At 42.3% G+C, this 27,372-nt stretch overlaps 2 protein-coding genes across 5 annotated transcripts; both read left to right on the top strand.

The window, feature by feature from the left end:
• Positions 1–586: 586 nt before the first annotated feature.
• On the top strand, positions 587–18,580 carry cabp1b (calcium binding protein 1b). 4 transcript variants are annotated; one of them, XM_030436047.1, is made up of 8 exons: positions 587–1,621; positions 13,016–13,183; positions 14,032–14,062; positions 14,183–14,326; positions 14,536–14,645; positions 14,931–15,005; positions 15,162–15,234; positions 16,980–18,580. In XM_030436047.1, the coding sequence occupies exons 1-8, from the start codon at positions 944–946 to the stop codon at positions 17,003–17,005; spliced, it is 1,305 nt and encodes a 434-aa protein (XP_030291907.1). In that variant the 5' UTR covers positions 587–943; the 3' UTR covers positions 17,006–18,580. The 4 variants fall into 4 exon arrangements, with proteins under 4 accessions (XP_030291907.1, XP_030291908.1, XP_030291909.1 ...); XM_030436049.1 differs by lacking the exon at positions 587–1,621 and adding an exon at positions 3,134–9,367; XM_030436050.1 differs by lacking the exon at positions 587–1,621 and adding an exon at positions 3,142–8,642.
• Positions 18,581–20,439: 1,859 nt separating this feature from the next.
• Positions 20,440–27,160, top strand: gpat4 (glycerol-3-phosphate acyltransferase 4). Its single transcript, XM_030436045.1, has 13 exons — positions 20,440–20,627; positions 21,739–22,012; positions 22,746–22,815; positions 22,910–23,207; positions 23,320–23,394; positions 23,741–23,830; positions 24,064–24,157; positions 24,269–24,384; positions 24,842–24,897; positions 24,986–25,071; positions 25,159–25,287; positions 25,422–25,501; positions 26,051–27,160. Exons 2-13 carry the CDS (start codon positions 21,872–21,874, stop codon positions 26,214–26,216), a joined length of 1,401 nt encoding a protein of 466 aa, XP_030291905.1. The 5' UTR covers positions 20,440–20,627; positions 21,739–21,871; the 3' UTR covers positions 26,217–27,160.
• Positions 27,161–27,372: the final 212 nt, after the last annotated feature.

Genomic DNA, 27,372 nt, shown 5'->3' with positions numbered 1-27,372 from the left:
ACGTTAAAGGATGAGTTCACCCAAAAATTAAAGGTATCTACTCATTCTGATGCCAGTTGAAAGTGGGGTGATGTTTCGTAGCCCACAAAACATTTCCAGGGCTTCACAGCAAAACAGCGTGTTCCTAAACAACTGAAGTAGATAAAGACTTAGGAGGGGAAAGAGAACCAACACAATATATTAAATGGCTTCATACAGCTTGTTTGGCGTAATCTGAGACCCAGAAGACCCCAAAGACCTGAAATGATTTGAAGAGACGTTATTACAACCTTTTATACTCTGAATTCTTCACTGCAGCTGCTAAGCTAAAACTGTTAGCATGCACCCCATCTGAAGTCAGTGCATAAGGTCAACTGTGTGTCCTGGGTGTAAATAACTAATTTCAAAATCATTTTGGGATCTCTGCGCTTCCAGAGACTTTCAATACACCAAGCTAGCTATATGGAGCCATTTTCATGTTTTTGTGTTTTACATTTTAAAACAAGTCCCCATGTTTAGGGTAGATGATGACTGGATGTTCATATTTGTGCGAAGTGTTCCTTTAAAGGTGTAAACATATAGCAGAGACGCTCAAGCAGGAGCTCTGCAGTGGTAACACAGAGAGGGAAGATTAATCAAGGCGGCTCATTACGCCACAGATGGATCCGTGACGTGGGTCTCATTGAACTTTGCGCGTGTACTGCGCGTGGCACGCTGCAGCGCAACACAGTGCCGCCATCCAAAGTTACCGCCCGGCTGCCACATCAGGCTGCACCTCACATCAGTCAGGTGGCTGCTGCTCCATCACGGTGATGCTGGAGTGTGCGCGCGTGGATTAAAGAGCGCGGGGTCCCACTGATGCTCAACACCTGCATGTGGCGGAGGACTGCCTCCTTTTCCTCTACTCGACCTCCAGCCTCCAGCAGCTTCATCACTTCGCCCGTCAAGCGAGAGAAGGAGGACGATGAGCTCCTCTCTGCCCAAAAGCGAGTCCACCACCTCTCTGCTGAGATCATCGGGGCTCAACCGCAGGTCCGCACACTCCAATAGCGCTCCACGAGACCACCGGAGCCACCGCACTCAGCTTCCTCAGCATCAGCCCGCCGGAGCTGGAGGCAGCGAGGATGCAGGCTGGACGGAGGAGTGCGAGACGAGCGCGCGGAGACCCCTCTGCCAGCCGAGACACGCGGACTCTCGGAATCAAGGTGAGCACCGCGCGCAGAGGAGCCACCACTCTCACCGGCAGGCGAGTCACCTGGATGACGCCCAGGAGGACGTGAGGCACAGGACAAGCCGGCATCAGAAGGAGCGCAGCAAGCCCACCAGGACCAAGCACTCCCATCACCACCACGACTCCTCTCGAGGTGAGCCGCCTCCTGCAGCGCATCACCAGGGCGGCTCCCGGCAGGACAGGAGGACCTCTCCAACCCCATCTTATCCCAAACAGGCGGACGACGCGGATTTCTTCTTCGAGCCCAGGGAGAGAGTCATCAGCGGGTCGTTCTCCAGCCTCAGCTCCGACCCGCCCGCGACCAGCGCCCCGGCGCAGCCCGCAGCCAGCCACAAATCCAAGAGGCTGAGCGCAACCGCGTCCGAGTACGACTCTAGTCTCCATCCCATAGTGAAGTCAGTCTTCGGGCACGTAAGTCTGCACATTGAACTTTGCAAAAAGCACAAGAGCACGCTGTAAGATTGTTTCATAAGCTTTTAGTTCACCAAATTAAAGCATCAGAGCCGTTTCCTCACACCTTTGCAATTAAGTGAAACATAGAAGTAGATCTGAACAGTGTTTATTGCTTATTGTTTGCTGTTAAAAGTGGGTGTTTTTTCATGAGAGAAGCATCATGTATCCAGACTATCCAGATGTCAGTATGGCTTGATTTAAGCTGACTTTAATTGTTTTGTTGTTCAGGAATACAAACAAGAACACGTTTTATATTACACAGAGGCTCATTTATTGAAGAAAACAAAAGTTTACACATAAGAGCCTATGATGATAAAACATGTTTCAGCAAAATGATGCTAATGCACTGGGAAAAATACCATTTTAAAACAACTATCTACCAATGGAACAAGTGAAAATGGTAAAAAAAGAAGTCATATATCTCGCTGAAATGTTACTTTTCCTATGTTTGTCTCTTATATTAAGACTAATAAGATGTTTTGACTAGAAATTAGACACATTTCAGGGCTCCAGGGTGCCACTATTTTCATCGGTGGCACCAGTGCGCCTGAAATTCAGCAGGTTGGCTTAAAAAAATTTAGCTTGTAAAAATATTTTTAACAAGCACCGGCTGGGTGCATGTGAGCCAATTCATTCACGTTTAAAATATTCACTAAATTAAAAAATATATTATCGGTGTGCCTACATTTTGTGCTGGTGCCCCCTAACTTTTAGGTGCACCAGTGCAAGCAGTGTAAAAAAATTATCTGAAGTTCCGAATATACTTGTTAAGATTTTGAATTTTTTTATACACAAATGCAGTCATCAATATGTTTTAGTCCAGTTGCATTTTACTTCCCATACACCGTCTCAAGGGGGCCTTGACAAAACTCCTTAAACACGAGTGGAAATCGAAGACAGATCCCCCGCTATAGACAGCTCGGGATGCAATCGGAGCCAATGGTGAGGAAAAGCATCAATCGCATCAATCCCAGAATAGGAGGAGTGTCTCACTCCCAGCTCACATTATGTCCAGGTGTGGACCTCAGGATGTTTGAGGGGCAAGGGTAAACAAAGGGCACCACAGAGTCACCACACCAGCCGATGTGTGTATAAAGTGTTTTGTAGCTGGTGGAGGTTCACAGGTGAGACGCAGGTGAAGCTGGAACCTGTTAAGGCCGTGCTCTGTGTGTGTGTGTGTGTGTGACCCCGGTTGAGCAGATTAAAAATGGATGCGTGCATTCAGTCCAAATCTGGCTCCTGTATCCATCAGCTTCATGACGGAGGGGCTGCAGTCTGTCATGTGTCCCGATATAAATACAGCCGCTTTCATTGTGGCTGTCACCTGAGCGACGGCAGGGGGATCGACTTTCCCGCTGCGTGGAAAACTTTTCAGTGATGAGAGCCTGTCACTCAGACAGAAACAAGCACGCACGCACACACACACACACACACACACACACACACACACACACACACACACACACACACACACACACTGCACACACACATATACACAGGTAAGTAACCATTTTTATATAGACACACTTTGAGGTGAAATCTAAACTTGTACTAATACTGTAATGAGCGGCAAGTCAAGGGTGTCTTCATCACGTCTTCCCTGCATCACCTGTTCACCCACTAACGCATCGGTGTTTCTGCGAGGTACCGCACGTCTGTGCTCCTGTGACTCGGTGTACCTGCACGGTACAGTAGGACGTCTGCTCCCTCCCATCTTTTTTTCTTTTCTTGTTTCGTTGAAATCCTTCTCTCGGTGATAAAAAGCTCAAGAGGAGACAATTACCTCCCCGAACGCTAATGTGTTCCAGAAATAACTCCTCTCAATCCAGGCCAGAGCTTCAATCAGTCTTAGGGGTTCCAGCACGGCAGAAATCCATGCAGCGGTGTGCTATATAAAGTCTGTGGAGCTGCTGCTGCGGCGGCTGCTGCTGACGTGTGTGGAAATAGCAGATATTTTGGCAGCTCCATCAGATCTATATATTATGATATTCTCCAGTGAGGGAAGTGTTGTGTTTGCTGTGTATTTGAATGGCCACGTCGGCACATTTTACGGCAGTTTTTAGTGTTTTTTCACGAAGAGGAATATGAACAAATAACAGGATTTCTCAGTTATCAAAACATCTAATCAAAAGTTTGGCTATTCGAAGGTTTTCTGGGAAGTTAAGTCACATCAGACGCAGATGTTAATAGTCAAAAGACTTCTGAGAGAGCAAGAAAGGCCGACTGACGTTTGAGTGATTTTCGTGCATGCATGTGTTTCGCACCTGCTCAGCATCTTTAACCAAGCGGTTTCCTTTTAGTGACCACGCAGTCACAATAAGATGCCTTTTAATGCTCCGTGAATAAACGTGGCAGCCGAATGCAGGGCGAGATATAACACACTCCAAATTCTTTCATTTCGTTTTTTTTTTCTTACGTAACATCAAGATCTGCATACAATCCCAACAGGACTCGTTCACTGCCAGTGGAACAAGCTATAAATAGTCCCAGCCCATCAAGACCTGATTATGAGAGACTGGAGGAGGGAAGAGTAGAGTGGGGTTTTATTGTCTTGGAAAAAAAATACTCCAGTCTTTTGGAAAACATGTTACCTGACAGAACAGATTTGTGAAATAAAAGAGCTGGTTTCCAGCGTGTGGTGACATGTTTCTTGAAGCTACGCTCTCATATTCATAAGATGAATCGTGGTTACCATGAAGGCTAGTGTGGGGGTTAGAATAAGGACAGATGTGAAAGGTGGTTGGCTTTCTGACTGTGGCTGGATAGAGACTGATTGTGATGTAATGATTCATTAGATAAAGATAAAGAAACTCTCACTATTTCTGCACATTCAGGCCTTGAAACTATCCGGGTTAGACCTTGATCAAGGACGGAGCACGGGCAGTTTTTTTTGTCCCAGAACAAATTTAGATTCTATTTTAAGAGATTCTGAACAATCAGCACATCCTTAGGTTTTTCGACAGCTTCACTGACCTTCTGCAAACTCTCCACTAGAAAATCCGGAGATATCGGCACTGGCCTGTTATTTAAAGATGTCTGATATCTACTGCGGCGATGACAATTTTCCCTTCAAATTAAATTTAGATGAAAGGATATGTGCGCTAACCAGCAGAGGGAGCAAGTACCGTTCGCACTAATAGGTCTGAACTCAAAGAGAGTGAGAGTGTGTGCGTGTGTGTTTGTGTGTGTGTGTGTGTGTGTGACAGAGAGGAAAAGATTAACGGTCGAGTGTCTGTGTCACATCAGTGAGACAGGAGAAGTGAAAGGGCAGGGGAAGAAAGTGATGGAAGCGAGGCAATTGGATAAATCGGGAAGAGGACAAAAGGAGAAAATAGGAAGAGAGTGAGTCTGCTGGCGGACCTGATGATTGTTATGTAAGATAAAAAAAAAAAAATGCTCATCAACTCTCACTTCCCTGCTCCCACCTGACAGCTCTGGAGACAATGTGAGGAAAGGTCTTGAAACACAGATTAGCCCATCACTTCCTCGCCTGGTTTTTCCTGTTACTCATCTCGGCACTCGCACCCACTGACGCTTCCTGTCTGTCTTTTTCCTTTTTTTTCTCCCCGTCTCTCTTTCTCTCACAAAATCTCTCCTCCTCTGCCGGGGTCACGCTGACCTTGAGTGGGTGAAAAGAGAGAGGAGAGAAAGAGGAAAAAAAAAAAAGAAAAAGAGTAAAGCAGGGAGAGAGATCCGGCTGGAAAAGAGAGGGAAAGAGAGCAGCATCCTCGCCACAGCATATGCCTCCAGTGTGTCTAGAGTAGAACAGGGCTATTTTTAGACTACGATGGATATTTTTGTACCCGTGCGCGGCGAAGAAGGAGGTAGAAAATTCACTTTTTGGTTAAATCCCTTTTTTGAAACGAGGATTAGGCAGCGAAATGTAAGGGCGTAGCGCGCACTGCGTGCGTGTGACGATGCTAAATATTCATGGGGACCTGAGGCTGAGAGGGGAAATCAGTAAGAGACACTGTGAGACAGAGGACAGAAGATAAATGAGTCAGAGGAAAGACAGCAGAGGTTAAATTGACTGAAATGAGACATGCCAATAGTCCCACCCCCCGCCTGCATGGGGCTTAACCAAACTAACATGTATCTGAAATAACACCGACACACCAGAATAATCTCCACGAGCGTCTTCTGATTTGACTGAATTAATGTAACTGTGACGTCTGAGCGCGAGCACAAGAAGATGACGCAAGTGTGCGCTGTGTGTTTTTTTTTCTTACACAGCCTGGTAGTGCTCTGATGACGACAGAAAATGTATGCGCAAAAAAATCCTCTTTGTTCCCTTTGAGCACACCGTGATGTAAACGCTGCATTTTCAGAGCAATCTTCACCACGACGTGATCACATTTCACTCCATTCGCAGTGAAAAGAAAAGATACAGAGCGTCGCCCCATAGCTGCAAAAGAACAACACTCAGATGCCCTCCTTCCCCCACCACCTACACCTCTCCTTCAACACACTGGATGGCTGTGGCCTCAATATCTTCATTAAAAAGGAAGCAGTTATTAATATTTTCTCTTTGAATGACTTGTTGATGCATGCAGATTTATTTCCAATGAATATTTTGCCAATTTCACATCATTTGAAGTTACACCGGTAAATCTGTGTGTGACCACCTGAAAAGTGGCAGCCTAGGATTCAGAGGATTTTCAGACGAATCTTCTCCTCGTTGGTAAAGTGTGTGTGTTCTGTGTGTGAGTGAGTGAGAGAGCAAAAGAGAGAGAGAGAGAGAGTAGGGTGGGGAGGAATGGATCTCATGCCCGTGCACACTCCGGTCTGACATTATGAGAGCTGACGGCTCCTGTGTCTGACGTCTGATGTGTTCTGAAGTTCACAATGAGCCTCCGGTGAGAGGCTGGGTGAATCATCCGCAGAGCAACACACAGAGGAGCCGCAGAGATGTTGAATGGGAGCGAGATGCGAAACGACTCCGGCGTGAATGTGTTTATTAAAATAGCAGAGAATAGACAAGGTCGAACAGGAGAGACAATTGAGGGATGTGCATTAGCGCTGCAATTGCCGCCGCTGAAGTTACCTCGGCTGCTGGAGTGGAGACCTGAAATGGCCGTGTTTGTGTGTGTTGTGCTTATTGTTGCTTCACTTGGATGTTTGACCTTCACTGTGCAGAATGATGTTGGCAGAGTTTGACACCAGAGGGCTGTTTTTGAATTCAGCCACTGAAGGGCTCACCTCAAACCTTAAAACATGCACGTACAAGAGTTTGGAAGTCAGCTATGGTTCAATACACATCATACACAAGCGTGATGTGGGAACTTGAAACATCCAACGCACATAGACTAATTAACGACTTTTCACTGCGTCCAGTATATAAAAATAACTATATACGTATATCTATGTTAATGAGGGAGAAGGACCAGAATTTACACTTTTATGTCTGCAGGGGATCTTTAGCTTATGTAAAAGTTGTAATGTGTAAAGTAAAGTACTTCATCACATGCATGGAATGCACAAGTATGACTGATTCACCATGACAGTTACTTTCAGGGAAAACCTGCAGTTTCCATTTCAAACATGAAATCAGCAAGCTTGTTTATTTCTGGATCATTTCACTAGTTTGGGGTGAAGCTGTTCATGTTCTTTCATCTGTGACCTGACACGTAGACTAAATTGCTAACGTAACATTTGTGAAAGTTTTGTTATTGATAAGATATGACGGCGTCAAACATGCACTTTAGATTAACTAGATGCATACACATTAGAAGTAGCATAATTAAGATAGTAGATTACATTTGAATTGAGTTGTATTGTTATTTACTTCATGGACAACATTTGAATTATAACAATAATTCGTTTGTTTGTGCAGTGCTTATTAGAGGCCAGCGTGAAAGGTGCTTTACAACGAAAGCAAATGAACAAGAATTCACGATAACGATACATCGCGACCTCCAAAGAAATCAAAGTCAAATTAAACTTTAACTTTGTTTATCATGTGTTTTGTCTCCTTTTTGGCAAATTAATGACACTCAAAATATGAGTCAAAGCAGGTAGAGAAGAGTCTGTAACCACAACTTGTTAACTATCCATTTTCACGGCAACCAGCGATAAGATGCATAACTATCATCGACGATGACAAAGCAAGAATGGAAAGAAACGGAAATTATTTAATAGAAGAGATACCTATACTATATTATCACATGTCTATTATTAACATGATGCCAGTAATTCATTCATCGATATCAGTATATTACGACACCCCTATTTTGATGGCGTAGGAAATAAAGAAAAAAAAACCCTAAAAAGAACAGATGATTAAAACCATATAAACACCAAGAAAATACACATATATACACCATTTGGCACATTGAGATATTACAATGTATCATATTCTATGTCTGTAAAATCCCAGTTTGCTTTTAAATATATCCCTATAAAAACAGTTCTCAGATGTAGTGGAGCAGAAATGTGAAGAAGCATAAAATGCAAATACTCCAGTAGAGCACAATCACCTGGAAGTATCTGTACATTGTTACTTTTCACTGCCTGTTTCTCACTTTTTCAGTCAGAACGCTTTACAATAAGTGTGTGTATGTGAGTGTGTGTGTGTGGACGAGAGAGGCTGAGAACGAGCATTTACATGCCCGCTGAGTGTGTTTGCACTCGCACGTGCTGTCATTTCTTGCACATTTCGCCTTTGATCTGAATCCATGCCCTTCAAGCTTACCATGACTTTGTGCATCTCTACATGTGTGTTGTGTACGTGTGTGTGTGTGTGCGTGAGAGAGCGTGAGAGAGAGGGGGATGGATGCATGGATGCTGTGGGGAAGAGTGGGGGGAGAGATGTGGTAGAATCGGGGGTAAAATAGAGAGAGCGTGTGTTATATTTTTAGCTACACAGCCCCACATCCGTGTGTGTTTAATCAAGTGTGTGTGTGTGTGTGTGTGTGTGTGTGTGTGTGTGCACGCGCTGGCACGTTTGGATTAGTGTCTCCAGCGTCTCGCTCAGGGGAAGGTAATGTGCTTGTCCGAACGGGCTTCTTCTGTCACATTGGCATGGATGTTTTGAAACTGTGGAGCGAGCGAGAGTGAGGGAAAAAGAGCAAGAGACAGACGGACGGACAGAGAGAGAGAGAGAGGGTGAGAGAGAGAGAGAGAGAGAGAGTAGAGGGGAGGGAGGGAGGGAGGAGAGACACTGTAGGAGAGAGGATGGAATGAATAAGCAATCTTGCCTTTTCTACTCCTGGCGCTTGCATCTCGCTCAGATCACATGCATGCTTCCTTCCTTTCTCCCTTGCTTATCTCCGTGTCGTTCCAATCTGTCCTTTTTGTTCTTGTTTACATATTTCCTCCTTTGTCTCACTGTCCCTCCCCCTCGCCTTGTGCCTCCCCCCCCCCTCCTCCGGCGTCCTTGCCTCCAGGTCCTCCCCCCGTAACACTTCTTCGTCCTCTCCCTCCTCTAACCTCCCGTGGTATCCCTGCTCCTCTCCCTGCCTTTTCCCAAATGTCCTCTCACGTTAGCCAGTGACCCACTGAACCCCCTCTCCCTTTTCTAATCACTCCTATTCCCATGCATGCCCGGAAACACATGCCAACACACATGCACACGTGTACACCTACAAACAGCCACACCAACACTGACACAGTTAGAGAGAAAACATAAAACAAGGAGGATTTTTATTTTTTATTTTTTTTGCAATGGGCAACTCTGTAAAGTCGCTTAAAATTTTCACCAAGAAGGTAAGGTCCGCTCGGAGGCTTTTCACTCTTTGAATCCCCTGAATGTTGCTGCATGTTTGTCTCCCCGACCTGACCGAGAGCTTCTTGACTGGACCTGTGCTGACTGAACCCTGTGCGCCGTCTGTACCGACTGGGTGTTCACTAACAAGCTGTCTTGAACTGTTGCCTTGTGTGTTCTGTGTGGCACTGACATGGGAGGGGATTTGGAGATAAAGCTCGTGTCTCTTGTTGCAGTTTCAGCCGGTGTTCGCCAACGCTGCAGCTTACAGTCTTGATTACTGTTTGGGACTTTTGTGATCTCCTCTCAAACTCATTCTGCATGAAATTTATGAAACGCGCTAAGCGGAGCGCAGCACTTATATGACACTTGCATCATAATGTATGTCTTTGTAGGTACGAGTTCCTTCTGTGCTCATAGTGCATGTTCGCTCTCCCTAAAAAAAAACCATTTCAGCCTTTAGACCGAGGACAGGGGAGTTGGTTGTCGCTGCTGCTTCCTGACCCGTGAATTTGGATCATGGCACCAAACTTTAGAGTCTGTAAAATCTCGCTTACGAGCCAGCTGTTGCACCTGCACCTGCTGGACGCGATCAGTCAGTGGAAATGTGGCGAACAGGTGTGCTGTCTCACTCCATCAGCTCAAACGTACCACTCGCGTTGAGAGGAACGCGACGACCCGCAGTAAGTGCACAATCGAGGAACGCAAAGGAGGAACGCTCAGAAGCATTTATGAAAAGGCTCAAGAAGACAACCTCCGTCTCTTACATCTGCTGTCCCCATCGTGTAACCGCGCGCTTGAACTGACTCGCAGACATTCCCACAAATAGACTTTTTCCTCCATATCAGCAGCTGCACATCCTTGAGGAAGCACAATATGACAAGCAACTGTTGATGCCATCTGTGCAAAAAAAAAAAAAAAAAACTGGGTTGGAGAAGTTCTTTCTTCACTTCAGCTTTTTCTCCAACGCTGTTGTTTTTTTGTTCTTGTTGGTTATATAACTGCCAGCGCGTGGCTTCATAGTACTTTTCTGGCACGATATACCCACAGACAGCCCTGCTCCATGCATCACTTGGTCAGATTACCCAGTGGGCATCCGTTCCTGTGGTGGGGACTGTAGGAATGCATGAACTGGCATTAGGGCTGGCGTGCTAACAGATGGAGTGTGAAGGTCATGCGTAGAGCATATAACACCATGTGCATTTTAATGTAGTGTATGTAGGCATATTAATTTTTCATTATGTTTGCATGTAAAAAAAAAGCATCCAAGGACAGGAAATAGCTGCTGTCTGAGAGATTTAAAGCAAAACAGTCCCTTGGTAATTCGCTGTGACAGTCGAGTCCACCCGCTTTTTGCTGGATTTTCCTCCACTGAGTTGGATGTCACACCGCGGTAATTGAAGACTTGACCGACGCTTTCACTTTTTGTAAGCATGAAGAGATGTTAAAAAATGTGCAATAGATAGTCGCACAAGTCCATTTCCATCTCTTGTATTCTGCGAGATATCAGTCGGCGCAATGGTTGGACCTTATCTGCCTTTATTTAGAGGGAGCTCTAAATACTGACTGGCAGTGATCGCCCCGTTTTTAATTAACCTGTAGCTCTCTGCCTAATTGGGATCACTGGCTGTGAAAGCAACTTCTGCCCCCTGGTTGATTGGCTAATTGGTGATTATAATTAAATGCCTGGCTGAACTTTACCCTCATCCTCTGGACAATTATTTTGCAATGTGCACCAAAGAAAAAATTGTCGCAGAAATGCAAGATACTATAGGAGCATGCATCCTGTGTGTACACTAATACTACTAACATGTACAGATTGAATCATTAGTTCGAGTCACGAAGCTGTCAGTTAAAAGTTTACTCATGTGGAGCCTGTTGTTCCTCACTGACAACAAATTGGGTATTAGAGGATCATTCCTGTATATTTCAACCTGTGTCTTGTTTTTGCAGTTCTGGCCATGAAATATATATATTTAATTGAATTGACCACTTTATTTAGAAACCAGACCGAAATGTTGAAATAATCAACCCAATCATCAGAATAAATATTAGCTAAGTAAGTTTATGCCACAGATGAGTTGAAACTGGGCTTTTCTTTATGTCGCTGCTTAATGTTCATTGAGTTTAAATGTCTCTTTTGTTGAAATGCAATGCTCGTGATCTGCTCTGGTTTGGGCACAAAGAACACTAGTTTAGGCTTAGGAGAACAGTCACAGATCGAGATGGCTTGAAATAAAACACATACAGGTGTCCTTACATGTATCCACTGGTGGTACCCAAACTGTTCTCGGCTGTTTGGCAGCCTTGTTGACTAATAGCATTTGCTACAAATGTCAACTTTGGACGTCAACATCTGCCGTCTGCAGAAACGTTAAATGTTATCATTATATCTTGGCAGCTAGGAAAACTGTACGCATTAATATAGAAACAACATTAAATTTGAACTGTTAAGTTGGTCTCTAATTTGTGACCAATGACTCTTTGGCCAACTGACCTTATCTATAACAGGGCTCTACCAAATAGTTTAAAGCTGTGAAGCTTCCCCATTAGGTTGACGTTCACACTCTAATTTGACATTTGAATTCTGCAAAGCTTTTTCTCTCTTTTGCATTTCTATTTATTCTGTTCTGGTATTACAGCACAATTGGCGATACAGATCAGATTCCTCTAATATTATTAGTATTATGTAGGGTAGTCATGATTAAGATATCTAACTGATCAAAATGAGCATTACATTTCAACAACTGAATTTGTATGCAGTATCGACGACCAGGATAAAGTAAAGCTGTTGTTGAAAAATACCACAATCTTTTAAAGAAATGACAGTGGTTAGGAGATAAAAGACTCAGTTGAACAATAGCACAGCTGTCAGTGCTAAAAGTGAACTTGAATGGAATCAACAGCTAGTATTATCCTGTTTCTAGAAATTTATTTTGGTGGTTGCACATGGGAATGTTTCCAACTCACGTGATCCAAACATCTCACATAACTATGGAAACATCCAAATTTATAGACAAGAGATAGATGTTAACCTTTTCTAAAATTCACCACATGTTCAGTCCATGTTTGTTGCTATTTTCTTTTGGTCATTAAAATTTTGCTCTCCAGCTATCTGCACGCAAACGGAGGCATGCACCTCTATTAAGGAAGGCTGATTTAATAAAATAAGACAATCTCATTTCCTACGATGAGTCACTTTATTCAAATTAAGGTTTTTTTTTCTTCTTGGCTTTTTATGTTTTTTGTATTTTTTTAGGGTGATGACGTCATAACGAATGAAGACAGACATTTGAAGCTTCATTTATAAAACCTCAGTAGAAGCTTCAAATGTAAAAAAGCTGTGTCTATAACACATGAAATGAAGGCTTGGTTAGTGTTCTGTTGTGCAGGACACATTCATGGATGGCATCAGTTGCTCTTGTCAAAACAAATTACAACCTCCTACCTCTGACTGAGGTGCTTTTCCTCCGTCATGACTGACCTGACTCCACACCTCTCTGTGACTGACAGGCATATGTCTGTTACCACCATCCCACCTCCCTCCTCCCTGTTGACTCCATGCCGCCACAAATCTGAGTCACGGTCTCTACCCCTGTCTTTGCCCCATGCTCCCATGTCTGGCCCCCCTGCCCTGGATGCTGCTCCAGGACCAGAAGAAGAACTACAAAGCAGTGCAGTCCTGTGAGGAGGGGGGCTCTGGGGGGGCCTATCTTGAGCCGCTAGTGGCCCTGGCCCAGAACGGAGCCAACATGCACAACGTACTGGGGCCTGCATGCATCTTTCTACGCAAGGGCTTCGCTGAGAGCCGGCAGGCTGTACGTAAGTCCAGACAATGTCATGTGCATGCATGCCGAGCGATTAGCACACGACACAAAAACAAGCACAATAACAGGAACGTGTGGTGAATGCGTGTCGCCTCTCACTGTAACATCTGCACTTACAGCATGTGAACGAGCGTGGTGGAACTGGGTAGATGGTATTTTTAGAATGTTAAATCATTATAAGGATGAAGTCTCCTTGAAAGCTAGAATGCTGAATGCAAGAGAGAGTGTGTGTGTCTGTGTGTATGTTTATGCATGAGGCTGGAGGTTGGAGGATTATTAGAGTGGGGTTATGCTGATGGCAGAAATGCGCCTTACACGACGGTTATTGTTCATTGTATTTCCAGCAGCGACACAATGAAGAAAACAGAGACGCTGAAATCCTCAGAGTAGAGGAACGATGTGTGACTGATGCCTCTGATGACGGGCTCACACGACTGTTCGTAGAGGATGCAGGGCTTGAGATTGAGCTATTTAAAATTCAGTGGACTTGCAAATAAGGGAACTGTTGCATACTTTCCATTGTCTCTGCATCCACACACAACTACAAGATCTTATACTTTGTCTCATTTCTGCTACTTCTATCCCAGCACCTACTGTGTCATCTTTCGACAGACTGCCAAGAGGCTGCATGTTTTCCTCAGCAGGTGACCTCACCGATGAGCTCTTCCTCCCTGCATGGAAGGAAACCTGCAGACCCTTGGCAGTCTGCAGCACGCGCCTGCAGTCGCCTATTTATTTATTTCACGGCATCGTATTGCGCAAGGAATGCTGCGTTTTGGCATGATTTGAAAACATCCACAGTTTTTTGCTTTCTAACCATACACTCTGATCCTTCACAGGACCGAGAGTTGAGGCCCGAAGAAATGGATGGTAAATACATACAAACATAATTGTTGACAAAACTGTCAAGACATTTTCTCATCTCTCTCACATTTATACCTGTCTCTCTCTCTCTCTCTCTCTCTCTCTCTCTCTCTCTCTCTCTCTCAGAGCTTCGTGAAGCATTCAAGGAGTTTGACAAAGACAAAGACGGGTTCATCGGCTGTAAAGACTTGGGGAACTGCATGAGAACAATGGGCTACATGCCAACAGAGATGGAGCTGATCGAGCTGAGCCAGCAGATCAACATGAATCGTAAGTAAAACTGTGCTGTTAGTACATGTCTGTGAATTATTTCAAAAAAATGTATTCATGATTTCAATACTTTTACAGCCATTTTTAAAAAACTGTTTAGGCTTCACCGTCACTATTCATCAGACAGGGTTTAAATATAGCTAAGTCTCTCTGTCTCGGAGAATACCCTGAAGGTTGACCCGGCCTTCGCTTCTCAATTTGTCCAACAGTGGGAGGACATGTTGACTTTGAGGACTTCGTTGAACTCATGGGGCCCAAACTTTTGGCTGAAACTGCCGACATGATTGGGGTGAAAGAGCTGAGGGATGCGTTCAAGGAGGTGAGGAAAGACAGACGCGCGAGAAATAGCAAATCGAGCGTTGTACAACAGCTGTATGGTCAAACAAATTTCTCAGTGGGCTGAAAGAGAGTCTTCAGAGGGGATTACAGGAACTGAAAATACTTTTATTTTGGTTGTCTACTAGAAAATGTTGATAGAGTTCAATTGTTCATTATTATTAGTGTTAGTTAGTTTAGTTAGTGCCTGTCTCTTTAAGGCTTCTCTCCCCTATTTTAATAACTAAAGAATGCCAACAGTGGTAAGATATATGCTTTCTCTCCTCAGTTTGACACAAACGGTGACGGCCAGATCAGCACAGCAGAACTCAGAGAAGCAATGAAAAAACTTTTAGGACAACAGGTACAGAGCTGACGGGAGAGTCTGTCCCACTCTTTGTAGCTCTCCATCAATCTCGGTGTCAGTCTGAATCTTGTCTGTTTACTCCTTTACTCGTGTAATCTGCCAGAATTTGTGCCACGGACATTCACACCTCTCCCCACATCCTGACTTTTTCAGGTCGGACACAGAGATCTGGAGGACATCCTACGAGACATTGACCTAAACGGAGACGGGCATGTGGACTTTGAAGGTAAAGAATGTGACAGAATACTTTGCGTTTTCAAACGTCATAACAGAATTTTTCACTGCATGCAGAGCCTGGAAATCAGCCATGCCTAACTAATACCTTTCTCTGTTGGTGGGTATTTATTTTCAACCTTCTCTCGCTCCCTCTCTCTTAAACACGCACATACTTGCACACACATTTTCAAGTATAAGCAAAATCCCAACATGTGTGTGTCTGATATCCCCACCCTGCTGATAGTGAGGTGAGGGGATGAAGGCAGTAGGTCTGTCTGTCAGATTATCTCTATACCAAGGGATTATGGCACCTCATAGATTACCCACAGAGAAAAAGATGCATACATGCTGTCAGGGAAAAAAATATCAGAAAGTACTGCTGTTTTCAGCGGCACAATAATTTTCATTTTTCGCTCCATTCTAAATGGAAGTTTGAAATTAATCAGTTGTTTAATTTCTTTCATCAAAACCTACCAATCAGTGTGTTTTAAGTTTTTAAAAGTCCCACTGTGTGTTGAAACACAGTGCTGCAAACCAAAGAGCAAATATCACATGTGATTAATAAACATTAATAAACACTTGAGGACTGATCTGTGCTAGTGACAAAATGTGACAGCAGTGCAGCATACTACAATAATTATCATTAAATAACATTAATCTTGCATCAGTTGATATTTTGGCATCTTAGAGGCAACAAGCTGCAATCACAAAATTTACATGAAGTAAACTTAGTATACAGGATATTTCATGTACTGTATATAATACAATGAAGGTCTGCTCATTTAATTCTTTCATTAGAAACAAATTAACATTAATTTGTGTCCATCTGAACTGTAAATCCAACATTCACTTTCTTTTTGCTCTGTTTTTGGTCCCTACCAACACCTGAAGGGAATATCTGACTCTTAAGCTGCTACATGCTCCACTATCTTCCCCAGCTAGTCGCTAACTGTGTCTATCTGTGCCAGTTACTATGAGTGCGACCGAAGGGAAGTTCAGAATTTACTTTCTAACATTTGAGATTAAAAAGTGGATTTATCTTCACTCCCGTTTATCAACCTGACTGCAGCAGTGATTCACAAAGGTGACCGTCATTGTCGGGTGTGCATGTACTGTAATGTTGACTGCTGACTGGAGCTGGAGAGAAAATGTAGAAAGAGGAGAAGAAGATTGGTAGGAACAGAGAGAACCAGAGACTCTGGTAAGCGCTGACTTCAGTGAGAGCTTTACCTGAATTAAAAACACAGTCACACAGACAGCATTGGTGCATTCTGCTGCTAGCTAACTTACAGCTAATGCACAGTAAAGTCAGCGGGCCCTATTGGGCCCATAAACAATGCAACAGGCATTGGTAATGAACAAAAATGATCCTGTGGTCAAACTTGCGTCGCCATTGGGGAGCACACCATTTTGCAACCACCCATCTGATGTGACATTTAAATGCAGAATTCTTATATAGATCTTCAGTTGAATGAACTGAAGTCATGCTCAGCCAGTATTTTGCACTTGGCAAGTAAATTGGCAACTCCTGTTTTGACAAATTGCTGCTGTTCAGTTCTCAAACCAACAGCTTTCCACCCATCAGAAACCTAAAAGCAGAGTCACAAACTCTCAACTACCACAACGTATATCCTTGCATTTATATCTCAGAGCAGTTCTGCCCATTTTTTTGCAGCATCGTATCATTTTGTAGAAAATTTCGTTAAACTAAAGCTCTGTACAACATCTGTCTGTCCTTTTTTATTTACCTAACAGAATTTGTGCGGATGATGTCTCGGTGAGTTCAGAGTATCAGAGCTGACGTATTAAAACGCGACGTGGACTCTTTGTCGGTGTGGGAGGACGAGGAGAAGGACCAGCATGGACTACTGATGGCTCTTGAACTTCTGAACTGTCAGTGAACGAGAAAACAAAAACATATCAACCCTGCCCTGAAACTGCCACGCTGAAGCACAAAGGCTGACGATTCCAGCCGGGAGCAACACTGTTGATTATATGCTGCTGCTGTTTCTTAGAGCATAAACAAAACCAACAGCTGCATTTCTGACTTTTACAAAGTATATTTTGAGAAGCATATTTTCCTTAAGTAATAACAACATTTCTAATGCTGGTATGGCTGTTGTCTCACTGGGAAATGGGTATTTAGCACAAAGCCTATATCATGTTAATAAATGTAGCAACAAAGCAGACATATTTTCGACTACAGCAGTATGCCAGCAAACAACCGAACCAATACAGAACATTTGTTTTTATAACGCAGAGGACATATTAAGCACAAATCCAAAATGGCAATATGGAGATGTTTTTTCATGTGATCTTGTCAAAGCTGTGTGTTTGTGTTTCGTGCACACTGTCGTTTCTCTCAACCGTACACTGTAGATTTATTATGTCTCTCAAAGCTACTGTCCGACAATGGTTAAAGCAAGCCAATATTTGTTTTGTAATTATGTGTAATGTAGCACTGATGCCGTTCTTCTGACTTTAATAACATTATGCCTATCTTACTGTGATATATATACATATATGTAATTTTCAGTGTGCATAAGACTCCTTCAACTGCAACAATACTTGAAGGAAATCCTCTCTAGGTACAGTGAGTTGACTACTGTGATCGGCCTTTTTTTAAATTACATGTGTGTTTTACTTAAATCTGAACATTGCTCTGCACAAATACAGGCAGAGTTTGACGGATCATCCTTAGGTAGATGATCGACGGAGCATCAGAACTATACATGAAAGAGAGGTTCTGTTCATGCTTTAATTTCTATCGGAGAGCTTTGATAAATGTTCTTGTCTAACGGGCTTTTGTGAGTCTACTGAGTCTACTGAACAGTCCTGAAGTGATTTTCACTTTGGTACAACATTTACACTTTTAACTTTAATACCTCAAAATGAATTGAACAATCAACCTCATCCACAAACTGCCCCTATAGTATAAATCTCTAAGACCAATTTCTTTACCCTCTTACCTTCATGATCTATATTTGTAAAGAAGTAGAATTAGCTTCTTTATGCAAAAAGCCAAAGAAAGTTTACAAAAATTTATTTGAGTCTTCAGTCTTCAGTGTCGTAAGTGTACGCGGTATGTTTTTGAAAATACGATCCGTAGGGTTATATTTTCAAAATGGCTGCTTTGAAATGCTGGTTGGTTCCCGGGGCAGCTAAATCAATAGGTTGACTGTTTCAAAATGGACATGGGGGTATTCAGTATGCATGCTTTAAAGTCAAGATGTTCTTCTAAAGGGAAATCTTACTTTGTCATTTTACTTGTCTTAACTGTGTGAAACTATGCATGCAAGAAACAACTTAAATTTGTAGCAGAATATATAAAAATAAAGGTTTTTATCTGAACTTGAGCACAGAAGTGATATCTCTAGCATATGTGTGTTGGGAGTGTGACCTCTTGTTTGAGGTAACTCATGAGGACATGAGTTTGACAGCCACATTATGCGGACTTAGGTGAAAAAAACCTGGTCCCCCACAATGAAAACCAAACGCCACAGAATTCTAAACTCTGATTGGATGACAGGTGTACATTAGTATCTAGTGATGAGCAGTATTAGGCAAGTTACTTAATTACTTAATTGCCTTGTAAATCTATCATACAGAAAACAAATCAAACTCCACTTACACTCAATAAAACTCACGAGAGTAAGTTTCCCCTGCACAATAATCTTTGGATTGTTTAAAAAAATCCTCAATTTATTGAGTAAGATATGAAAATATTCCAGCTCTACACTCAATTTTCACCCTCTACTGATGTCTGACTCTTTGTTGCCTCTCCCATCCCCGCCTGCCGTGCCTTGTCGTCCCTGAAGACATAGTCTTGGCCAAAGCCGCTCTATCACCTCCGTGCTGTATCTTCTGTGTTCAAACTGACCTGGAGGCTGTATTCAGTCCCAGCTCAGTGTCCAGCCGCGTTCACTCTCAGGTCCCCTGTGGTATCTCCCCCTGTGATTCTGGTCCAGACAAAGTCTAGGGTCACAGAGCCATGTGAGCCACTTAACTCAGAGTATCCAGCAGCAGTGGTTCATTTCTCTGCTGATATGCTGCTCCTGTATATTTTATGAAACTACCTTTAAATTTAATTTCATTACTAATCACTCAACAAAAGAGTGATTAATTACATTACTCCCTGAAAGTATTTTCTATTAGTCAACCGAGCTCCATCAAAGGGGCCTCGCCTCCAACAATGCCAACGCTTTAACACTCACATCCTGCTTCTTCTGCCTTCAACACATGTAGGAAAAGAAAGAGACACAACAAGGTGTTGTGGTTTAACAACCAGTCAGGCTATAGTCTGGTGGTATTTACTGACCGATAGCTACATTTGAGCCAGTGACTGCACTCAGCTCCCTAAGAAGATACAGTATGTACAGTAATTGAGAATATTATAGAGTTACTCCACATTACTCCTCCTTCCCAGAGGCTAGTCACTATCTGCTGGCCTAAATTAACATCTGCACAACTTCGCCTATAGCTGTTCAATTGCATTAAGACGGTGACTGCAATAGCCATTGCACGTGACTTTCATGATTTAGATCTTTATCATTTCTTGAGAGTCGAACGTGCATACAGTACCCATACAGTATATAGGGTTTTTTGTATACTTTTATGTATTTTCATGATTAATAATGCATACATAATAAACAAACAAAACACTCAAAGGAGAAGGTGTTGACATATCTTTAAAAATAAGATTGTAAATAAATTAGAAGTTATGACAATTAGACTATATGGACTTATCACAGGAGGCATTTTGAGCAAAACTTGGAACTTGCTATGACATTATTTGGATTGATGGAGAAAATTAAGAGCCTCAAATCCAGCTAGATCTGCAGACAAGACAGATTCAAGTCTGTGATGTTCTGCCAAAAGGCAGTGTGAGCATCATCAAACATTTCAGTGTGGTTTATTGACAATGAATAATGTATCATACTGAGTCTCATATGAACACATTTGGAAGACAACAAATGCATTTCTGACATTTACAAAAAAAATCTGTGCAAGTAGCATCTGTAGTAGAATTTCAACCATTGGTATTGACACTAGAGTCTAATAATGGCATACTTAGTATGATTCCTCATAATAGGCTACACTATTATTTGTGCCTATTTTACACTTCATACAACAGATTGACTTCACCTACTTTCTGATTGGACCACCCCACTGTAATCAGATTACTGCTCTCGTCCAGCCAACAGTGCAGTGACGGCCCTCATTGGCCACCTGTTGCCATGACGACTCCTAACAACTCTGTCTGTGGCCTTAGCACGCTGCTAAAACCCTGTAAATCCAGCAGCACAGAGTCAGAGATCCCCGTGCTTCGTCCCGGACCGTCCAGATGGAGGAACTCCCTCACCGCCTGTCACCTCAATCCTCCTCCGACACAGGAGTAGGACGGTAAGAGCAGCTAACACGTTATTAGCCGTTAGCCGGGGGTCAGCGGGAGCATATTTCTGACCTAGCAGCTCACTTCTTCTAAGCTAGCATGTTAGGAAATAAACTTATTCAATGCCTAGCTAAACTTCCCAATAAACAATAATTCATTTGAGGTAAGTAGACGACTATTTAAATGCATGTATAAGTCTTTGCTGTTAATTCAATTCATTTAAATAGAAATAAACTAGCTTACCTGCGTTGTTCTCAAGTTAGGTTTAAATATAGTCAACGTTAAGTGAAACTACATAACGACCTCCAACTGCACATTAGCTATAATCCTGTGTTATATATTGGTGTCCCTTTGCCTTCAGTTATAACTACTGTAATTTAATTGTGGACATGTTATATCCCAGTAAACGAAGGTACTACTTTGAATTCGTCATTATTCCAGAACAAGCCAACATTGTTGAACATTTTGAGTAACAGCTGCATTTTTAGCATTACTCAGCTTTTTTTTTTCAATCAATTACTTAATTGGTAACTCAGAAAATTCTACATTAAACACTAGCCAGCTAACAGGTGAACTGAAGGCATCTCCTCTATGCATTTACCAGCTATGATTTCACACAAGAGTTAGGCTACTCCGAATGGCTGTGAATTTACAACTGTGAGCAACAGCTATTACTTCAGGCTGGAGTCGCTCTTAAGTATGCTGTCAGAAAAAACTAGGGGGATTTCAGAAAGGATTCACATATCTGAGTAATTTTGAGTCTTTCAAAACATGCACTTGTACTATGGGGAAGTGCCTTACTATCACTGTCTCTTTCAATAGCAGATGTCTCCCTCAACAGTAGACCACTCAGCTCTGATACCATGGAAATTATACTGTAATATTATTATTAAACTGTGGCCGGGGGTGCTTGAATATCTCACTACTATTTCAATCAAATAATAATAATTCATACATGAGACTGTGTGTCCAAAAACCAACCTTGTATGTAGACCATCAGCAAAGTATGATGTTGCTTGAAGGGTTATTAAAAGTCAGTCACAATACACAGCACCTGAAAGTGAGCACAGGGACTTTGTACTTTTCTTGACTGATCCTGATATTTTGTGCTGTCTTTTTCAGGCACAGACAATGAGTCTCTCCTGATGTAAATTTCACCGTCAGCTTCAGAGACGGCGACTTCAGACGGATCAGAAGACTACTGGTTTCGTTGTGGCGTGCAGTCTCTTTGCCGTCTCTTCCTCTGCTGAGCAGCATGACTTGGTTACATTTTCTTAGCGTCTCCATCACTGTGTGGTTGACCCTTCTGTTCGTCTTCACAATTGTGCCGGCTGTACTTGGAGTGTCTATTGGTATTCGCAGACTCTACTTGACGACACTTCTCAAGATATTTGAGGTGAGCTTTGTGTCTGTTTAATGTGCAATATTAAAAGAACGGTACAAAATCAAGGTCCTTTGTATTCATGCTGTATGTTGTCGGTAAAGTGAAAATGCACTGTCTTGATTACATATTGTACAACATGAGAGAAACATCTTACCTCAAAACTACTGCAGTAATATGAAGCCTTTTGAGATTAGCCCAAAATAGTTTTGTTGCAGTGTTAATCTCACTGATTTTAGAACAAAATGCATTCCCCGTTGGATGGGACCCCTGGGCTCTCCCATCTCAGAGGGACTGTTAGGGCAATTTGATGCCTCCCTTTCCTCAGAGAACTGGATTTTGGGACAAGCCCCTGGGAGATCAGACTTTTAGCCATGGGACTAACATCTGAAGTGGTGAAGATACTGCAGGGAGAACTTACACTCCTGGGATGAAGTCCCTTTAAATTGTGTTCTTTGGGCCCTGGATGAGGCCTGTTTGAGCCCTTGGAACTGGTCAATCCGAATCTGAAGACTGCCTTTCTGCTGGCTTTTACAAGGAGGGCAGGAGAAGCGGCAGGCTGTGTGTGTGTGTGTGTGTGTGTGTGTGTGTGTGCGTGTGCGTGTGCACAAATAGTGAATAGTTTTTCTGGCATCCACACTGGTGTTTTAAGTCGAGTTTCCAGAGACTGTGTAGCTTATTGTTGCTTGTCCAACTTTAAAGTTTGTTTTCTAATGTAGTTGACTCAATGTTTCTTCTCTTATACTAGTGGGCAACGTTACGGATGGAGATGGAAGCAAAGGAAAAGAATCAGCAACTCTATAAACCATATAGCAGTGGTAATATGTTAAAATGTTATCAGTCATTAATGCTCATTATTCCTGTATTATTCTTACCATTAACTTGTCTTTCTTCCTTGTGTTCTCATTGTAGGAATCATAGTCAAAGAACCACCTCTCTCTCTGCAGCAGGGGATCCAGGAGCTCCGGGGATCTGCCAGCTGTCTGCACTCAGAGCCCGAGTTTGAGATGGCTGACATCTTCTACTTCTGCCGCAGAGGTGTGGAGAGCATCGTGGATGATGAGGTGACTAAGCGCTTTTCTGCCCAGGAACTGGAGACCTGGAACTTACTGACTCGAAGCCACTACAACTTCCGTCATATAAGTCTGAGGCTCACTGTCCTCTGGGGCCTGGGAGTCCTCATCCGCTACGGTATCCTGCTGCCACTCAGGTCAGAGCAGCACACAGGCAGGTTTATGTGCTATTCATCTCATACTGCAAAAGCTGTGATTGGGTGAAAAACTGGTTAATGTTGTGTCAACCATATGTCCTTTTTTCTGCAGGGTTACTCTGGCAGCCACTGGCATTAGTCTGATTCTAGTCCTGACTACTCTGGTGGGCTTTCTACCAAGTAGAGAGTAAGTTTCCCCTGATTTTCATCACAGTTCAAGCAGTTCACGTTAGGTCCCTGTAACAAGAATAGACAGATGATCAAAAGCTACAAGCAACCATGTTTTTATTTTGTGCTTTTATTTTTTGCTTTTGTTTTTATTTTAAGGGATTGTTCTTATTCTTTGAAACATGAAGTAGTTGATTGACAGTCCGTACGAGAGATTATTTCATTTAAGAAGTTGGAACCAGCAAATGTTTTGAAAATGGAATGAACTTTAAAAATGACTGAAATAATTATGTGATATCAAAGTTAATACTATCATAGAAACCAATTTTCTTTCAGTCTATCTGCGTTATGCTGTATGTCTACAGGTTAAGGTTCTTCCTGACTGAGAAGGTTCATGTGATGTGTTACCGCATCTGTGTCAGATCTCTCACAGCAATGATCACCTATCATAACAGGTACAACATATTTAATATTCTGCAGCTTCCTCTGTGACATATTTATTGAATACGTTATGAATACCAGAAGGGTGATATTCACACTTTGACAGTTTCCTAAATGTCTCTATTTCATTAAATATAAAGACAAGCACGGAACCTTGTGATGTAAAGATGCCTCATTCAGGATTGGATATTTGTTAGCCTGTCACAAAGTTGTATGTGTGTTTTAAACAAACTTGTTTTGATTTCAGAGAGAACAAACCGAAGAATGGCGGTATCTGCGTGGCCAATCACACAACACCCATTGATGTCATCATCTTGGCCAACGATGGCTGCTACTCTCTGGTACAAAAGATTGTGTTTCTCTATGAATGATTAATCACTCGGCTTTTCGAGTATTAGAGATGAGTAGAGATTGTGTCTTTCAGCTGAAGTTGAGTTGAACCTGTCTCTCAGATAGGCCAGGCTCATCGAGGGTTGCTGGGAATGGTCCAGCGAGCCATGGTCAAGTCCTCTCCTCACATCTGGTTTGATAGATCAGAAGTCAAAGACAGACATCTAGTGGCAAAAAGGTAACACTGCAACTTCTCTGCATTTGCCATGAGCACCACTGTTGCTTTATACGGCACATTTTGTATCCTTGCTCTAAGAATGTGTTACAACAATGTTTTCTAAATATTTAACACAACAGCATTCAGTCTGTCTTCCATTAAACAATGAACTTTACCGTGAGCATTTTCATAACAAAATGTAGAACAAGAAAGCATGAAGCAGCTTGCATACTTCTGTCAACCTTGGCAGTGTGGTGTTTAAAGGCATTTAAGAAAGCAGTATATACTACATTTCTTTTCATGTATAAGCACTATAGTGAACTTAACCATAGACCGTGAATGTGAGTATATAATCACAATCATAATCAGTGTTTCTATAATAGCCGCTATCCTGACTGGGTCTGAATGTCATTGGACTTAATCTCGTGAAGTGAAGTGATTTTATATAATTTGATCACTTCTGCTTTGTAATTTTTAGGCTCAGTGATCATGTTGCTGACAAGACCAAGCAGCCAATCCTGATCTTCCCTGAGGGTGTGTATGATGCTACAATTCCTCAAAACACAGATGTAGAGCCCATTTGTTTAGTGCTGATGAAAGCTTCCCACTGTGTCTCCTACAGGTACTTGCATCAACAACACATCAGTGATGATGTTCAAAAAGGGCAGCTTTGAAATTGGTTGCACCGTCTATCCAGTTGCCATTAAGGTGTGAACTTCACTCTGTCTTTATTTTCCCCGTTCTGCTCATTTTGCTCCTACCTACGCCTGATAAGTCAGTAATTCTGTCTTGCAGTATGATCCTCTGTTTGGCGATGCTTTCTGGAACAGCAGCAAGTTTGGCATGGTGAATTATCTGCTGAGGATGATGAGCAGCTGGGCTATCGTCTGCAGCGTTTGGTACCTGCCGCCAATGAACAGAGAGGTGAAACTCAAATCCAGACAAAGAAATGTTCAGTGTCTTATCAAAGCAATCACATTTTCAGGTTGTTTATTATATCTACTGGAGTAGTTTTTCCGCCTTTTCTCAGCCTGTTCTCTTTTATTGTCCGTGTGTAGGAAGGAGAGGATGCAGTGCAGTTTGCCAACAGAGTAAAAGCAGCCATAGCTGCACAAGGAGGATTAGTGGATCTCATCTGGTGAGTCAGTAGTAGGTTTCTATCCAAATGAAGTGCAAAAAAATTTGTTAGAGAATGCAAATTTATCCATGTTTCCATCTGTTGTACAAATAATTATAGTTGGTTCATCGAGATAAACAGTAGGTGTTATAATTCTGCAGTTAGGCTCCATTATTGCAGAAGAAGTGGGCACAACAAGCACAACATACCAGAGCTAAAAGAGCACTATTCAAACCTCAAATAGAGGCAAGAAATTTGAGATGAAAATATTGCATATATGTTTGTTTCATGTGGGTAATTTGAGGAAAGTTACAATATCCTCCGCACAGATCTCATGATTTTGTACGCTGCCATTTTTATTCTGTTTCCTTTACACTTTATCCCATTTTTCTTCAATCGATCATCAAGTTTCCCTCCTCAGCGAAAGTATCTTTGACAAAAACTGTACAGTATTACACCCCGGAGATGCAATTGTGGATATTTCCTGTTTATTTTTGTGTAAGAAGTAGCTCTGTGTAACACTGTGTTGAGTCAGTTTTTAACACTATTTTCTTGCCTGTGTGCTCTCAGGGATGGAGGGCTGAAACGAGCAAAAGTGAAAGATGCCTTTAAGGAAGAGCAGCAGAAACTTTACAGTAAAGTTCTTGTAGGTGAGCAGGAACAGGGGGACAACAAAAGTTCAGAGGAAAATCCAGAGGAGGATAAAAGCTATCATGGTTCAGCAAATGGACAATGACAACACGGTGAATGTGCGGTGTTTACATCTCATGCAGCGACAGCTAACATAACGATGAATGTGAATCTTCATAGATGGGATGTTGATAATTACTGTAACTATGTCATTTGCATTTTATGTTGTGATATTTATGTTTTTGTACTGTAAAATCTACATGTATTAACATTGTTTGTATAATGTGAAATTAGAAAAAAATGTCAAAAATGGCTGTGCCATCGTTTGACTATTGAGTTTGTAAAGATCAGCAGATCATTGGATTCATGCCCTGATAACTGTCATTTAGATTTTTTAATTCCTCTTTAAAAAAGTAGGCTGTGGTGTGACATAACTGCCAAATTATGTAAATGTACCACACTAAGGCTGTATGATTGATCACATTTCAATCATTTATTTAAAGGAGCCACATTATGCTCATTTTTAGGTTCATAACTTTATTTGGGGTTACTAATAGAATATGTTAACATGCTTCAATGCACAAAAAACACATCAGTTTCCTCATATTGTCCAGAGCTGCGGCTCTGTATCCCCCCTCTGTCTGAAACACTCTGTTTTAACTCTGTTAAACCGGTCTATTGAAACAAACTCACAAGATGACAAGAAGAGTCTGTAGAGGGCAGAATGATTCTTCTATTTCCTTACCTGCAAAAATGTCTGATTCTTGTAGCTGAAAGTGTTGTTTTTGTTTTTCTTCAGACACAAGCAGGTGAAAAAACAATCACGGAAGAATCCGCAATCGTGCTTTTGATTGCAACTGAATGCTCATTTTAACCGAGTTTCAGTGTATAATTGAAATCGTGACAATCTCAGTCTTCTGAAAACAAACTTCGTAGACCAAATGAACAGTTTATATACAAAAGTCCCTCTGTGATCTTTTTTTGTCTGCCTCTTCCTTATTGCCATGTGAGCCTGTTGTATGTCTGATTAAAAGTGTCTTTCAAAAAACACTGCCATTTACCTTCACAGACTATTTTAAGGCCCTACTACTACAACGGTTACATCACAGTCAGACAGTCTGACAGTGCCAACACTTGTGCGTCACCGAGCTAATTGGCTCAAAGCGCTATATACGTCTCCACCTTTAATCTTTGCTGGGCACAAGGGGAGAAGAGCAATTGAGATCAAATCTTTCACGCTGCCTATGGAAGATGTTTGTTTA

The sequence above is a fragment of the Sparus aurata genome, chromosome 12 (genome assembly GCF_900880675.1).
Source record: "Sparus aurata chromosome 12, fSpaAur1.1, whole genome shotgun sequence".
In the NCBI taxonomy this organism is placed as follows: Eukaryota; Metazoa; Chordata; class Actinopteri; order Spariformes; family Sparidae; genus Sparus; species Sparus aurata.
Note: the sequence above shows the minus strand (reverse complement) of the source record. Positions and strands in the feature narration are given on the sequence as shown.